This window comes from Bison bison, unplaced genomic scaffold (genome assembly GCF_000754665.1).
Source record: "Bison bison bison isolate TAMUID 2011002044 unplaced genomic scaffold, Bison_UMD1.0 scf7180017864145, whole genome shotgun sequence".
Taxonomy (NCBI): domain Eukaryota; kingdom Metazoa; phylum Chordata; class Mammalia; order Artiodactyla; family Bovidae; genus Bison; species Bison bison.
In genome coordinates, this window is record NW_011494717.1 from 6312355 (window position 1) to 6331059 (window position 18705).

At 34.3% G+C, this 18705-nt stretch overlaps 1 protein-coding gene across 1 annotated transcript in view; it reads right to left on the reverse strand.

The window, feature by feature from the left end:
* ATAD2B (ATPase family, AAA domain containing 2B) overlaps positions 1-18705 on the reverse strand; it is a 122095-nt gene that overhangs the window by 42614 nt on the left and 60776 nt on the right. Inside the window, 2 exon segments of the mRNA XM_010840538.1 lie at positions 8578-8764; positions 16136-16271. Coding sequence (XP_010838840.1) covers positions 8578-8764; positions 16136-16271 — 323 coding nt within the window.

The window sequence follows — 18705 nt, forward strand, 5'->3', positions numbered from 1 at the left end:
AAGCCAGTACAGTTTTCACTTTTCTAAAAGGGGCTACATGAGAAAAACAACTTTGTATCATCAATAAATTTTCAGAATTTGTCTTGGTCACTTTACAATATTATGAATGTACTAAAATTATAAGACATAAGTAAAAGAAAATTCTTGGGGGCTAATTTATTCTCAATTTTTATAAAAATTAAAATGTACTATTTAAAGAAGTTTAATTCCTTAAACCATGATATCAAAAAAAAGTTAAAATAATACTATTTCTCCATTATGGATAACTTTCTTCCACATATGTCACTTATTCCATTTTGAGCATCTATGTGAAAATAAGGCACTGCCTGAGGTTTGAAGATTCAGGATTCAAGAAATTAAAAGCCCAATTTCTTCACAAGCATATAAAATCAGCCTGTTAAAAAACACAGCTATACTAGAGTTTCTGAACAATGTGTTTAATACAAATCAACATTTCTTGAAAATTAAAACACCCAAGTTCCTTTTCTAGCAATGAAGATATGTTCATCGCTAAAAACTTCAATAATTTCAGTAAATGTGACACAATTTGGGCCAGGATAATTTAATTTGTTTACAACTCCAAGGAAAAAAAAAGTGCTATGGCAAAACACAGATGTGTAGCCATGTACACAAACACAAGAGTATCCCCAGCATACACAGAGTGTTATGGAGAAACCCAGAAATCCTCTTTCACAAACACAACAGAATCCAAAGTATACACATAGGTAAGTATATTAATTCCTTAATGCCATGTAACCAAAACAGATTTTCCCTGAGAATTTCCAGATGTAATTTCTTTCTGGGGAAAAATGAATACTAAAACTTTCACCCTCCAAAAAACCTTACTGACCATGTGAAATTACTCATAACAACATACAGTACCCAAACTCCAAAGCTTTATCAATTCAATTATACCTCGATAGTAATGAAAACAATTAAGTAACACATTCATCAATCACTTTTTTCCTAAATCAGCAATGGAAATGATACAAGAGGGAAAAGAAATACATCTGAAAAAGTCAGTAAAAGGGACTCACAGTTGTTGCTATTTTTAAAACATTTTATTTTTAATTGGAGGATAATTACTTTACTATACTGTGATGGTTTCTGCCATACATCAACAACATGAATCAGCCATAGGTACACATATGTTTCCTCCCTTTTAAACCTCCCCCCACCTCCCTGCCCATTCCACCCCCTAGGTTGTCATAGAGCACCAGCTTTGAGTTCCCTCCATCATATGCAAATTCCCACTGGCTATCTATTTTACATATGGTAATCTCTATGTTTCAATGCTTCTCTCTCAAATCATCCCACCTTCTTCCCCAGCTTTTGAAAGTTCTCTATGTCTGTATCTCCACTGCTGCCCTGTAGATAGATTCATCAGTACCATCATTCTAGATTTCATATGTATGCATTAATATACAATATTTGTCTTTCTCTTTCTGATTTACCTCACTCTGTATAATTTGTCTAGATTTGTCCACCTCATTAGAGCTGCTATTTTTTTCATTTATTTATTTTTAATTTTATTTTATTTTTAAACTTTACATAATTGTATTAGTTTTGCCAAATATCAAAATGAATCCACCACAGGTATACATGTGTTCCCCATCCTGAACCCTCCTCCCTCCTCCTTCCTCCCTCCCCACACCATCCCTCTGGGTCATCCCAGTGCACTAGCCCCAAGCATCCAGTATCGTGCATCGAACCTGGACTGGCATCTCGTTTCATACATGTTATTTTACATGTTTCAATGCCATTCTCCCAAATCTTCCCACCCTCTCCCTCTCCCATTTTTATTTTTATTTTTTAGAGAGTGTTAACACAGTAAATTTTTTACTGCGGATACTGACATCTCCAGCCTCATTGTAGGGGCTCAACAATTACTTGTGAACTGACTGGGACAACCACAAATCTTCCAGGCTACATCAGTTTTCATTCTCCTACCCTCAGAGTCTTTGGAAAACTATGAAATGCTAAGTAAAATACATACAGACATGTTCACACACAGAGCTACTTTATGAACTCTGGCAATTGTTTCAGTTTTAAATGTCAAACTACTGTCCAGTAATCAGCAAAAACAGCAGTCCCCAACTCTTTTTCAAACTTTTTTTTGGCACAATTTTTCCATGGGGGGTGGGGGAGGCGGCGGGCCATGGATATTGAGATGACTCACGTGCATTACATTTACTATGCAGCTGCTGATCTGACAAGAGGCTTAGCTTAGGCAGTAATGCCAGCAATGGGGAGCAACTGTAAATACAGATGAAATTCACTCACCTCCTGCTGTGCAGCCCGGTTCCTAACAGGCCACAGACTGGTACCAGCTATGGCCCTGGGGTTAGGAACCCCTGAGCTAAAACTATATTTCTAAGTGTTTATTTACTGAAGACTTAAAATAGTAGCAACTGGGATGCACATTAAAAGTGCAGGTTTCTGGGCTCATCTCAAATTTCATGAATCAGAATCTCTGGGTTTGGAGCCAGAGAATCAGAAATTTTAATAAGCACCCCCAGGAGATTCTCATTCTCATTAAACTTTAAAAAACAATGAGAAAACCCTACAGCAGAAACTAACTCCTTTACCACTTTTCATGCAACCGATAAAATTAATCAACAGCCCAGGCATTCAGAAGAAGAAAAAGTTTTGTCACATATCTGCTTGTGTGAGGATGTTTTAAAGAACAAGCATAAAACTAAACATGATCCCCATGGCATAAAGAAATATGAAGTAGGGCTCTTCCGCTCCTTCCATCTTAACACACATAAATACAAACTTTGAAAGGTTGATTCAAGACTTCTTTCCTTTAAAACTACCTGTCACATTCATGTTGCACTATTAAACAACCCAATTTAATTTGCATTACACATCTCAGAGGAAGAGGTAAAGAAAATCACAGAATAACTTGCCACAGATCAAACTCTTATATTCCACATCTATTTAGAGATAATCTTGTTTACAGAAGGACCAGCTACCAAGAGAAGTAAACCAAAAGGGAAGAAAAGAAAGTGAATATAGGCAAGAGAAGGATAGAGAAAAGGGTTTTTTTGTTTCTCTTTCCTCAGCATTTTGGCAGTTAGACACTCTTTCTCCATAAGGCTTTTTTACCTACTTATACCCAGGCTTGCCAATCTCTTAATTTCTCAAATTAAGAAAAAATTCCTCAGTTTCATTATATAATAGTCTATTTTTGAAGAGTTTTCTGGAAAAGACAGTAGTATGTTTTATTATCATAAATAAATTAAAATATGCACTTAAAATTCAAAGTCAGGGATTAACTGGGATGGTTTATGTGGTCTCTGCTCAATATTCAGAGAAAGTCTGAGCTTCAGCTATCAAGACTATAAAATTGAACCAGTGTCTGGGCAGATTAGACATCCATGTGTTGGTCACTCAAGAAGAGGCCGCACTTCCAACCCAAAAGCTCATAGGTGAAAGCAGAGAAGATGAGCTGTCTTGACCCACTAGATGCAATGGAACATAACCCAAATAATAGGCAGTGGGTTTTGTTGTTTTCCACTACCAAGTGACACTTCTCTCCACCCTCCTCACCAACATGAAAAAAAAAGTATCAAAAGCCAAGATAAGTGAAAGAGACCAAAGTACATGCAGTTAGAATTCAAATTTAGCCCGATGATGCCAAGCAGGATTCAGGAAAAAAAAAACAAACCAAGGATCCCATAAGATCAACATACAGTTTACTATGTATTTCCTAAGATTTCCTTACCTAACATGAAGCCAGTATTATGACTGTGAATATACACATACAGTAGCCATAAGGAACAACTAACCAGACAGAGAATACCCTCTTCATTTTGAAAATGTTCTACCTTCAAAGTGATTTTATCTTTCAGTTTGCCTGAAACTTTCAAATACATGAGTAAAAAGAAAAAAAAATTCTAAACTATATAGCAAAGTGTAAACCAAAATGACAAAGCTTACTCATTCCCCTAATCCTCCAAATTTCTTCCCCCAAACCAAAACAACAATTATTTAACGGGTTTTTTTTGTGGGGGAAGGGTAATTCTTGGATGAAATTTCTTCTTATATATAGACATGGACATATATTTTTTAAGTTTTTTTTTTTTAACACAAAGAAGATCATACTTGAATTGACTTACAATATCTAACAATAAGGAGACCACCAATATCTCCTTCATCTTTCCACATCAGCCTATATAAATCTTTTACCTCACTCTTGTTAGACTTCTTAGTATTTCTGTTACTATACTTTAGCCAGTCCACCATAAAAAGGACATTTAGCTTGCTTCTTTTTGTCTTATTATTTGCTAATTCTATACAATACTTTGATGAATACCCCTGTACATTCAAGAGTGAATACTTATAGCTAATACATCTTTAGGAAATGTTTCTTAATGTAAATTTCCTGGCTCAAAAAATAAATTTACATTTCCACTCACCAAGTATGAGTGCTCATATATCCAATATTAGGTTTATCAAGCTTTTCATTTTCACAAGTTGATAGTTGTTTAAAATAGTATCTTTCTGCTTTAACATGCTTTTTTTCCACTTATAGGTAAGGCAAAGAATCTTTTCAAAATTTTATTGGTTGCATTTGCCACTTTTTTCTCTCTATAAATGGCATGTTCCTATTTTCCCAATTCTTATTAGGTTGTTATCCTTTCTTCTTCCTGATTTTAATATATTTTTGTATAGCTAGGAAAATTGTCCTTGACATGTGTTGCAAATACAAATCTTTACCAGGTTATATCTATTAATTTTATTTAAAGAAAAGTTTTTTGTCATGAGTAATTAAAAAATTTTATAAAGTCAATTTTGTTCTTATTTTTCTTGGCTTCTATATATTGCCTATATATTGCTTTGAAATTACTTTCCCATATCCAAGATAATATACTGACCTTGTGAATTATCCTAATACTTTAATAGTTCCATTAACAATCTAGAATTTACTGGGCCTAAATTTTAGGCAGAAAATCCAGTTTTTCTTTTTCCTTCATAGAGCCAGCCAGTTTTCTAAGACTATTTATTAAATAATCCATCTATTCTAAGATACAGAGCTTCCCTCGTAACTCAGTCGGTAGAGTCTACCTGCAATGCAAGAGACCTGGGTTTGATTCCTGGCTGGGGAAGACACCCTGGAGAAGGAAATGGCAACTGACTCCAGTATCCTTGCCTGGACAATCTCACTGATAGAGGAGTCTGGCAGGCTATAGTCTATTGGTTCGCAAGAGTCAGACATGACTGAGCGACTAAGTACACATATTCTAAGAAATCAAATGTCATCATCATCACATACTTAACATCATCAGACACTAAATTCTATTTCTACACAGGCCTAAGCATGATTGCTCACTTTTGTTCCATTGTTTGTCAGTGTACTCCCGCACAGGTACAAGTAGTTTATTATTACAGTTCTACTACATCTGTAAACATCTGGTAGGGATATCTCACTACAGTTTCTCCTTTAGAATTCTCCTTGCTATGCTCATATTTATTTTCTAGAGAAAAAAAAAGAGCCTTTTTTTTAATGTCTCCTCTTAAATTTGGGGGGGGGGGATTATTATTGGGATTGTACTTAATTTATACATTAATTTAGAAGAGAACTCATGGCTCTCCAATGTTGAGTCTTACCAGTCACTAGCTGTATGTAGCAGAAGAGATAAACATGATGATAGCTGTCATTGTTGGGTACTGTATGCCAAGACTATTGGATGAGCTTGTTTCAATAATCAAAATAACCTTATGTGGTACCATTATCTTTGTTTCATAGATGAGAAAATTGAGGCTTACAGAGGTTAAGCAACTTATCTAAGGCCACAAAAAATACAAATGCGCTGAGATTTTAATCTGTGCAATATGATTTGAGTCTACACTTTGAATCATAGTAAATAAAAACGAGGTATGCCTTTTCACTTATACAGCTGTCCTCAAGTGACTTTTTAGCTTTCTTCTTTTAGGCCATACAAATTAACTATTAATTCCTAGGTAAAATTAGTTGCTATTAATATTTTAAATGGAACCTCTCCTTTTATTATGCAGTTGACCCTTGAACACGCAGGGGCTAATCTGTGTATAATTTATAGTCAGGCCCTCTGGATTTGCAGTTTCTCCACATCCACAGATTTAACCAACCACAGACCTTTTCGTTTTGTAGTTACTGCTGAAGAATATCTATCTATAAGTGGACCCATGCAGTTCAACATTAACTTTGAAATTATCCACCTTACAGAATTCTCTTATTGGCCCTAATAGGTTTTTAGTTAATACTACAATCATATTATTGGCAAAAAAATTTTTTTTTGTCCACACAGAGCCATGTAGCTCTATCTTTATTTTAATATACTTACTTCCCAGAGGGCTTCCCTGATAGCTCAGTTGGTAAAGAATCCACCTGCAATGCAGAGACCCCAGTTCAATTCCTGGGTCTGGAAGATCCGCTGGAGAAGGGATAGACTACCCACTCCAGTATTCTTGGGCTTCCCTTGTGGCTCAGCTGGTAACGAATCTGCCTACAGTGCAGGAGACCTGGGTTGGGAAAATCCCCTGAAGAAGGGAAAGGCTACCCACTCCAGTATTCTGGCCTGGAGAATGCCATGGACTGTATAGTCCATGGGATCACAAAGAGTCGGACACAACTGAGCGACTTTCACTTTCACTTTACTTCCCAGAAGTATTTTGAGAGGAAATTGTGGTTCATTTAGGTTTTGACATTTTTTGGTTCTGGAGTTTGTTTATTTTTCACCTTTTGTGTCCATACTCTCTTTTTATTCTTTATCTTTGTTCACAGCACTGTGTAGTTTTATTGGCAAGTATTTTTAACTTCAATATGTTCATTCCAATATTTATATTTCCCCACATCTAACTGAATCAATTCTGCATGCCTTAGTAATAGTACATTACTCTTTCGATGTGCTACTAGATAAATTTGGAATATTTATGACCACTGTCTAAGTGAGATTAGTCTACAATTTTCTTTGTATTTCTTTCAAAGGTTTAGCACCATTCTTTTTTATGATTTCACATCTTCTTCTACTATGCTTTGGAACAGTTTAACCAGCATCAAAATAATCTTAACCTTTAAGATTAAAATAATTCACCTATGAAATTGTTTGGACTCAGTGCTTGTTGACACTCAATTTCTTCTTCCACAACTATTGTCTATTTAGATTCTCTCTCCTCTGAAGTCACCTTATTAATTTATATTTTCCTAGTAAATCACTTGGATTTATTTTAAATGGTACTGAGTTATTCCCGTACTTGCATAAGAACTATAATAATTTTGTCTCACTTAAAAAGAAAAACATGAGCAAACATGTAAATCCACCTTACTGGAGAACACTAACAGCCAGGATAAATTAAATGTATAAAACCTGGAGAAAATCACTGGTACAAAGTTTTTTAGTCAGGCCATGGGTTTTGGGGGGAAAAAAAAACCTTTAATTAGGACTTTATAAGTAGTGAAGTACTTCTAGGATGTTCATACCCAAAGAACTGTTAAGTAAAAGAGAAATAAATCTGACACTATTGGCCACCTGATGCAAAGAGCTGACTCATTTGAAAAGACCCTGATGCTGGGAAAGATTGAAGGCGGGAGGAGAAGGGGACGATAGATGATGAGATAGTTGGATGGCATCACTGACTCAATGGACATGAGTTTGGGTAAACTCTGGGAGTTGGTGATGGACAGGGAGGCCTGGCGTGCTGCAGTTCATGGGGCTGCAAAGAATCGGACACAACTGAGTGACTGAACTGAACTGACTATGAGCTATTTTAAAAAATCTATCTTGCTACAAGGTGCAGAATGGTTGTCAGTTAGATAGTATATGCATTAAATATACATGAACTATAATTGGGGAAAAAAAAAACAACTGTGCAATGCTCTTAAGTGTTACTACTCGAGAGTCTAATCTCTAAAAATAGGCTAAATGTCAAAGTAGAAGATGACACTCAAACATTTAATGAGTACTTACTATGAGGTGGGCACTGTGTCAGAGACACAGAAATGGTGAAGACATGGTCCCTTGGTTCAAAAAACTTATTCCCTTAGCCCCTAGTTCCAACATGACACACTTGTAATAAATTCACAGTTATATATTAAAACGTCAAATTGCTTCATTAGCTAGCAAAGATAAAGTATTGGAAAATTGATTATTGATTGAAATTGACACTTGATTAAAACAAATACATATAATTTTTAAATTGCTATCAGTTTTCTAAACTAATTTTAAATCTTGGCTTTCTCAAACTTGATATTATCTCCCTTACTTAAGGCTCTTAAGTACAGACAGAAGCTTAAAGAGTCTCTGTAAAAAGGGTCAAAAAAAGGCAAAAAGAAGTTCCTTTTCTATACTGTTTAATAAAGCTTTAATACAAGAAATAGTATTAAAATTTCAGAAAAAAATGAAGTATCATGGAAAAACTGATCTCATTTTAAAAAACCACAAGGATCCTTTGCCTTAATATAAGAATGCTAACAACCAACAAAAAGTTAATATTTATATTACTGTTCTTTGAAAAAAATTTATCTATCAAACACTATTGTGATATAAATAATAAGAAAGTTGGAAGTACTCTGATATAGTGCAAACCTACCTGTGCACATGATTCTTCAGGTGTTTTGGCACTAACTGAATAAAGTGCTGGGAGATCTAGTCTATGCACAGAGAATTTTTCTAGAGTGTGCAAAAGTGCTGGAGCAAGGTGAGAAGTTTGACCTGAGCCTCGTTCTCCAGATAGCAATAACCTTGGCCTGTAAGAGGTTGGCTGATGATATGGTGACCTGCAATACACATAAGATATAATTATTATTTCAAAACCATGCACTCTGAAGATCAAGATGAAATATTAGGTAAATATTTACATAAAAGAATGTAACACCAAATTAACAGAGCTTTTTCTTCTCTCTCACTTTTTAAGTATAGTGAATCATTTTTTCATTAATTACAGTTTTAAAATATTGATCTCTCTGATCACATTAACAACAAAGACATAAAAGTATAAAAATCCATTCTGAAAGAAAGTCAGAATACCTGGGCATTCATCTTCTCATACCACATATATTAACTTGGAAAATGCTTCAGATACTAAGTATGATCTAGTTTATTAATTATCCAAGGTCAAATGTTAAGAATTCCACTTCTCCAACAAAGATATACATCTAAAGATTATTCCAAATGTAGGGCTTTCTTTATTAATGGTTTCTTTCTTTATTAATGGTAGACTACATACATATTTTGCGATTTTTAAAGTAGAAAAAAAAAAAGTAGGACTTCTTTAGTGGCAGCAATTTTGTTTCTAGGCCAATAAAAACTAACTGGTCTTAACCTAGTAGATAACATCTAAAGCCCTACACCAGAAAAGGCCAACTGAGGATAACATATTAAACCAAAATCAACTTATATTTTCAAGATTCTACAGCACCACTAAAAAGATAAATGAAACAAGTTTATCTAATATCACTGTACATAATGCAGGAAATTCTAAGCAATGCAATAATAATAAAGCAAATTTTAAAATGGAACTAATGGAAAGAAATAGGACAAACACTGTTATTTGTAAAGAACATGATTATACACTAGAAAATCCAAGAGGATCAACTAATCACTGCCATAGCCTACCACCAAGAAAATGACTGAAGATGGAAATAGAAAAACTGATTTTCCTAAACACCATCAATAACCAATATAAAGAAGGAAAGAAGATTCTATTCGCAACTGTAAAAATACAAATGATAAACAATACTAAATATACAAATCATAAACAATAATAAAAAATCTATACAAGAGAGATGCAGAACTATTTGGAATACATCATGGACCTGAATACAGAAGTCAAATTTTCCTATGCATTTACACCTAGCTATTGTTAACTATAAGGCAAAGGCTACCCACTCCAGTATTCTGGCCTGGAGAATTCCATGACTGTATAGAATACAGTAGATTGTACAGAATACTCTACAGTGACTGTATAGTTCATGGGGTCACAAAGAGTCAGACATGACTGAGCAACTTTCATTTTCACTATTGTTAACTATGGTTAGTTTATGGTATTTTATTTTACAGATTTTTAAAAATGCAAATCAAAAATCCTAAAATAAAATTTGATGCAGGAGGGAGATTTAAAACATCCTTGCAACATTATTAAATAAATAATCATTATTAAATAAATAATCAAGTAAAAATATCAAGTGGAAAAGTGTGCAAGCTTCAATTTCAGAACATTTAAACCTATTTTAGTAACTAGAACTTCATACAGATTTCTTGTTTAATTTTCATAACAATTCTATGAAATACATAAGTCTCCTCTTACTAAATAGTAACGAACCCAAGGCTCAGAGAAGTTTGCTATAAGATTACACAACTCAGTGTCCATATAACTGCAAAGCCCAGGTTCTAAAACAGTACGTAAAGATGTGCCTTACTTTATACTGACACATATTACAGAACAGAATAACAGAATGTATAATACACCAGAGAAAAGAAACCCTGATCAGTGGAACTTAATAGCAGCCCAGAAAACAAATCACAGTAATTGAAAAAATTTTATATAAGATAATAAGCATAAAGATAAATGGAACAAAGATGAACCATAACACAAATATTGTTTTAAAATAGGAAGGATACAGATCTTCATTTCACAGAACAAAATGAATTCTAACATAGAAGCAAAAAAACAAAAGATTCATGTATTTTTAATTCATAAAAATCTAAAAACATTTGTTATTCAAAAATTATATCTGAACTACAATCAGACATCACCTCACACTGGTCAGAATGGCCATCATCAAAAAAGTCTACAAACAATAAATGCTGGGGAGGGTGTGGAAAAAAGGGAAGGCTCTTGCACTGCTGGTGGGAATGTAAATTGATACAGCCTCTATGGAAGATGGTATGGAGATTCCTTTAAAAACTAGGAATAAAACCACTATATGACCCAGCAATCCCACTCCTATGCATATACCTTGAGGAAACCAAAACTGAAAAAGACACATATATCCCATTGTTTATTGCAGCACTATTTACAATAGCTAGAACATAGATGCAACCTAGATGTCCATGGACAGATAAACGGATAAAGAAGTTGTGGTATATATACACAATGGACTATTAGTCATAAAAAGGAATGCATTTGAGTCAGTTCTGATGAGGTGGATGAACTTAGAATCTATTATACAGAGTGAAGTGAGTCAGAAAGAGAAAGATAAATATTGTATTCTAATGCATATATATGGAATCTAGAAAAGTGGTACTGAAGAATTTATGTACAGGGCAGCAGTGGAGAAACAGGCATAGAGAACAGATTTAGGGACTTCAGGAGAGGGGAGGAGAGGGTGAGATGCATGGAAAGAGTAACATGGAAACTTACATTACCACAAGTAAAATGGATAGCCAACGGGAATTTGTTGTATAGCTCAGGAAACTCAAACAGGGGCTCTGTATCAATCTAGAGGGGTGGGATGGGGTGGGCGATGGGAGACTGATTCAAAAGCGAAGGGATATATGCGTGCCTATGGCTGACCGATGTTGAGGTTTGACAGAAAACAACAAAATTCTGTAAAGCAATTATCCTTCAATAAATTTTAAAAAATTACAATCTGAACCAAACAGCAAACAATCAAATACAATAATTAAATTTGCCATTAACAGAACTGATTTTAACGCATAAAGAGCTTATATGCACAGTATTTTAACCAAAACTACCTTCTTATACAAAGGACGTAAACAATTCAAAAAGAAAATAGAAAGAAGTAACTTTTTAAAAATGATCATTCATTTAACAATTTTTGACTACTTCCTATGTTGAATGCCTTGGCCCAAAGTATCCACCAATACACTGTTACTACAGAGCTCATGACTCAGTGTATTTATTGGAAAAAGGAAATAAATTAATAAGCAACAACCTTTGAGTACATGGTGCTATTAGAGACTCACAGATAACTTTCCTGAAAAAGCGTTACGGAAGCACAAAAATCCAACAGATCAAAGGCAGAAAGCATGAATTTCAAGAAATACAAACAGGATGTACAAAGGAACAGAGGCCAAAAAAATCTCTTGCCCTTTGGGGTAGTGGATATAGTTCATTACAGCCAGCTTCTTTCAAGGTTTTAGGATAATGTAGGGGTAAAGATCAGAGAAGGCAATGGCACCCCACTCCAGTACTCTTGCCTGGAAAATCCCATGGACGGCGGAGCCTGGAAGGCTGAAGTCTGTGGGGTCACAAAGAGTCTGACACAACTGAGCGACTTCATTTTCACTTTTCACTTTCATGCATTGGAGAAGGAAATGGCAACCCACTCCAATACTCTTGCCTGGAGAATCCCAGGGATGGGGGAGCCTGATGGGCTGCCGTCTATGGGGTCACACAGAGTCGGACAGGACTGAAGTGACTTAGCAGCAGCAGCAGCAGCAAACAGTAGGAAAGATGACCAGTTAGAGGTATGCTATATGATAACTCAGGCATGAGATGTTAATAACAGTGTAGACAAGAATACTAGCAGAGGAGGTAGAAGGAAGAGCTTGAGATTAGACTTATTTAGTAAGAAAAATCTGTAGGACTGGGTCATTTACTGGATATAGAAGGGAAGAAAGAGAAAGAGTTGAGAATGGTGTCCAATTTCAGTCAGGACAATGGAATGGATAGTAGCTGATGGGAAGAGAAGGAGAGACACAAGCAAGCACACACTGAAAGATCTGTGACACAATGTAGGGTGACAGGCAGCTGGACAAAGCTTAAAACCCAGAAGTGATGGAGGCTTGAGAAAGATCTGATAGTTACTATCAAAGGTGACAAATAATGAAAATATTCAGAAACATCATTTATCTATTAGATTGGTAAACTGAAGATTATAATACTCTTGTTAGTAAGTAGATGGTGGGAAAATTGGTATTCTCATGAATAGTGAGAATGGAAAAAAGCACAAGTTTCCGAAATTAAATATGGCAAATATATGCCAAAATGTAATATATCCAAGGATATTCTATAATGCATTCTACTCCCAAAGATTCCCTTATCTCTGAGTGCTCTCTACATTTTTTCCCACAGTAGTTATCTTCTAACATTTCATCTAGCATGCTGACTGTTTTACTGTCTGTCTACATCTGAAATGAAAGTTGAATAAGGGCAGGCATCTTAACATGGATCCAATTACCTAGAGCAACATCTGGCACACAATAAGCACTTGACAAAAGATCCGCAGGAGTGAAAGACTACATGAAAGAATGAATGGTTCATATACATAAAAAGGTATTATTTTCATCTATCTAGTTGGTAAAGATTTTAAAAGACAAACAGTGCTCAGAAATGAAAAGGGAATAGAAACATAACCCTTTCATACATTAGTGATGAAATATAAATTGGTACAACCTTTCTGGAAGGCAATTTAACAACCTCTATCAGATTTTTAAACATATATACACTTTGACCACAGCATCAGTTTTTAAAATCTTCCCTAAGGTCTGCATCAGAAAATGGTATAAAGATATATACTTAGAGAGATGTCTATCATAAATAAGTACTGTTTATAAAATAGGAAAAGTGGAAACTTCCATTTCTATCAATAAGGTTATTATAAACTGTGAAACATTTAAAAAATACTATGCAGTTACTGTTTTAAAATAATGACATTAGACATATATTGACATAAAATAAAATTCCTAACATAGTTTGGAGGGAAAGGCAAGTTACATTAAAAGTCTTATAGAAGAATATAAATTATATAAAGTAATATATGGGTCTGTCTATATGGATAGCAAGAATACCAAAGTGTGGTCACCAAAATGTTAACAAATATTACCTTCAGGTGCTTGGGCTTTAATTTTACTTTCTTCTTTAAGCTCTTTTTTACTTGAATTCTCTACAGAGTATATCATCTTTCTAATCAGAAAAAACAAGGCTATTTTCATTTGGAGAACCTCAGAAAGTTCTGTTTTTAATCCCTTTATGGTAATATACAGTAAGAAAGAAAACTTATTTTCCATCATAAGGGTTCTTTACCAGATCGATAGGCCTTAAATACTTTGACTTCTATTTCATCGTAAATATAAAGAAAAGATTTCAACAGTTTTAGGAAACTAATCCAGAAACAGAAACTCACCATCAATGCCTGAGCTAGCGTTACTGACACCAGCATTCAAGTCATGCTTTCTACTTGTCCAGCATCTTTTCTGTATTAATCTGGCATGCTAACACATGTTGCTCAAACAAAAAAGCCAAACCAAACCAAATCAACAAAAACAAAATACGTGTGCAACCCTTATTAAAGGCTTATACTTCTTGGAAAGTGTGAAAAATCATATTGTCCAACCTACGAATAAAAACCTATTAAGCTTAGAAATCAATTTGGAAACCACATAGTACAACAGAAGGAATATGATCCCAGGAAACAAACAGTACCAAGTCTGCCCCCTGCTAGCAGCATGATCATGGGCAATTTACTTAACTTCTTTGTACTTCAGTTTCCTCATCTATAAAATGATGATACCACAAATGCTAAATGACTGTTGAGAGGCCTATATGTATTACCATATACGAAGCCCAGCTTTATACACCTACCACATGTCTAGTTTGTAATAAGCAACAAATGCTAACTCCTATATTCAAAAGGACAGCAACTGTCACCATTTTTTCTGTGAAGCATTTCTGGACTTCCCTATGCAAACCTGTTAGTTCTGTTTTCAAAACACCAGCCATATCCTAATGCTTGTCAACCGCAAGAACAAGAACTTTTCCAGAATAAGAACTATATCTTATTCATGTTTCCAGCACCTAGTACAGTGCCTGGCACAGGGTTTTAAAAAAAATGGCAGAATGAGTAAATAAACAAACTAATTTTATCAAAACATCTCTTTAAAAAGTTCATCCTAGGATACAGCTGTCTCACTACGAAATCAAAGTCAAATCAATGAATTGGAAAAGCTTATGCAAAAGAGCAATTTCTTCAGAAAGGCTAAATCAAACAAAATAAACCATGGCACTGATATACATTAAGTCAGGGACAGAATGTTCTTAATATAAAATTTAAAAACTTGTCTTTTGATAGTTTCTTGGCTTCTACTATGTATTTCAAATTCAAACAACTAAAACTGTTAAAACAAATAGCACACACACAGCTAACCAGGTGAAAGTCAGAAAAAAATGATCATTTGGTTTTCCCTTAATAAACAGATTTGTAAAATTACTAAAATAGTGTAAGAAAACTTCCCAGAGGGCATAAAAGAAAGGCTCTGCCAGTGGAATACAAAAGTTTCTAACAGGATAGTTTGCTGTTAAAGAGTACATTAAAGTGATTTAGTCTCATTTTAAAAACTGAAAAACAAGGAAGGGTTATCAATGCAAATAATCAAATTAACATTTCACCAAAATCTACATGAGAGAAACTTCATTAATGTTGAAGACTTAAATTCATTCAAAATCTCTCTAAAGAAACATTACTTAAAAAAATACACACAATGTCTTCTAAAAGAAGTCCTATTAGACCTACCTGACTGGAGTATTATGGTTCTTCAACTATCCTGGTAATTATGTAAATGTAAGTGATGATGCTGTCACTATGTGAAAACTATTTAATCTCTTACTTTAAAATTACATTAGCACTAAAATTGTTTACCTATTGAAGTGTATAGCAAAAGCTGTTTTACTATAAGTAAAGGTAAATAGAAAAAACATAAAATCTAAATTAGAAAGTGTAAACTAATGAGGTTTTGGACAATCAGAAAGTTATTGATTTAATTACTAAGCAATTTCTAACTCAAAATCTCTTTATTACCCTAGAGTCCTAAATTATCATGTGAAACTTATTACAATCAAAATACTCTAGATCACAGTAAATATTTCATTTCTGTTCAGTTGAACTAAAAAGCAAGAATACTGGGGACATGGATTGACTTTCAAAAGATAACCCTTCCTTCTACCCTACTCAAAACAAAAAAAGAATCCCACAATGAGTTTAAGGAAAAATATCCTTAGGTGACCAATAAGCCAAATTACTACCACATAAAAACAAAAGCACAATATAAATTTTTCAGAATTATGTCCAAACAACAGAAAAAAAAAGTCCTCAAGTTATAACCATAAATAAAAATATACTGCAATTCTAACCATAAAGTAGTAAAAGTCACTCTAAGTTGAAAAAAATTTGATATAAATTGCTTACATTGTAAAATGAAGATAAGGTTTATGTACAGCAGCAGCTGATGACTGTTTCTTTGGTGATCCTGAGTGACAACTTGTCTCGAAAATTGATAAAGCATTCTCATCTTCACTGTCATCTAAAATCAAAGTTTCTATATCTGTTTTAAAAAGAACACAAAGATTATGAGGCTTAAGAAATCATTTAATATTACTGACCTACCAAAGCTAAGGAAAACTGCTTAAAAGAACAAGTGGCAGTAACAAGTAATCTATCAAATAACACAAACTGACCAGGCAAATTGACAAACTACAGTATTTTGAGTAAGTTTACAAATGGAACCAATGTAATTCTTTCAGCTTTACAGACTACTTAAGTATTATGAGATACATTTTTGGAGAATAACTAAAAGAAGTCTGGAAAAGAAATGGCACTCTCATAAAGTTCTCACCTAGTTACTAAGAATCTCTAAGGTAATTTTTACCAAAACCAGTACATTTAATATAAAATGGTTTAATTAATAGAGTCATTGAAGTATGGCCCAGTTCTTACAAAAGCAACAAGGAATAAATTGACCTTTATTTTTCTCACATGGCATACACACACATATTTCAAGGAAAATCTAGTGGAGAAGGCAATTGCACCCCACTCCAGTACTCTTGCCTGGAAAATCCCATGGACAGAGGATCATGGTGGGCTGCAGTCCATGGGGTCACTACGAGTCAGACACGACTGAGCGACTTCACTTTCACTTTTCACTTTCATGCATTGGAGAAGGAAATGGCAATCTGCTCCAGTGTTCTTGCCTGGAGAGTCCCAGGGACAGGGGAGCCTGGTAGGCTGCCGTCTATGAGGTCGCACAGAGTCGGACACAACTGAAGTGACTTAGCAGCAGCAGCAGTCTAGTTAAGAAGGGACTCAGGAATTTAGTGGCAAAAAAGCCAATCTTAGAAAACACACTCATTCAAATAACATTAGTCTCTTTATGGGTCTTAAGTTACTGCTCAATGAACAACTGGAACTAAAATTCCTATTGAGAGTGCCATACTTAAGTATTTACCTAGACTACAACCTAAAGTATTATAGCTGTAATTCATACATACTTAACAAAAGTGTCAATTCATTCAATAAAAAGCAATGCTACATGTATAGGAGAAATGGGAAGAAATTAAAATTGACAGAAATCATACCCTTTCCCAAAGAAAACAAGGAAAAAAAGAGGCATGCTTTCTAAAATGAGATCATGAATTGTGCTGGCAGACAGAGCACAGTTCAGTGGCTTTTAAAAGTCAAATATTTAACATGACTAATATTATAAACATTAATCAAATAATTAAGTACCATTTGATTGATAATTCATATACAAGGACACTTGCTAAGAAAAACATTAAAGACCAAAATAATCCAGAATAATATACCTAAATAACTAAAAAATATTATTAATAATCAAAGTGATTTCTTCCTTCCACTGGCATATGAAGAAAAAAAATGGATCTAAAGCATACTTAATACTTATGGGGAAAAAAGTGGTAAGAAAACATAGCTAATAATGTCATAACAAAATTCTCAAATGGAAATAAAGAAGTTATAATCTTTCAGAAGAGAAGGTAGATTTTTATGATTTTCTAAAGGCAACATAGATTTTTTTTAATTAGGGAAAATATACAGATTCTCGATTATGAAAATCAGAGACAAGAAATGTACAGTTCATGACAGAGTAGCTGGCTCATATATAGTATCTATTCTCCTCATTTGACAAATTTAAGAAATCAAGTAATCAATGTGATATTTCATGAGAACCTACCCTAAAAAATAAAGTTTCTGAAAAATATATTTATAACAGCAAAATTCATTGATTACTCATGATTTCTAGTCTATATAACAGTTATAATGTTAACATAATTCACTAACAATTTTCTATACAGTGAAAACTACATGCTGAACAAAGAAAATTAAGACAATTTTTTAAAATTGCTGTCTTCAAAGTTCATGGGCTTTACTTTGATTAGCGTACAAACCTAAAATTTTCCTATAAATGAGTAGCATTTTCTGAAGTAGCTTTCTATTTTTTTCTCAAATCCAAACTACAGTCATGAGGCCAGAAATCAAGACCATCTATAATCAGGTTCTACTTTATTCCCTCACCAATAAACTGTGGAAAATTCTGAAAGAGATGGGAATACCAGACTGCCTGACCTGCCTCTTCAGAAACCTATATGCAGGTCAGGAAGCAACAGTTAGAACTGGACATGGAACAACAGACTGGTTCCAAATAGGAAAAGGAGTATGTCAAGGCTGTATATTGTCATCCCGCTTATTTAACTTATATGCAGAGTACATTATGAGAAACGCTGGGCTGGAAGAAGCACAAGCTGGAATCAAGATTGCCGGGAGAAATATCAATAACCTCAGATATGCAGATGACACCACCCTTATGGCAGAGAGTGAAGAGGAACTAAATAGCCTCTTGATGAAAGTGAAAGAGGAGAGTGAAAAAGTTGGCTTAAAGTTCAACATTCAGAAAATGAAGATCATGGCATCTGGTCCCATCACTACATGGGAAATAGATGGGGAAACAGTGGAAACAGTGTCAG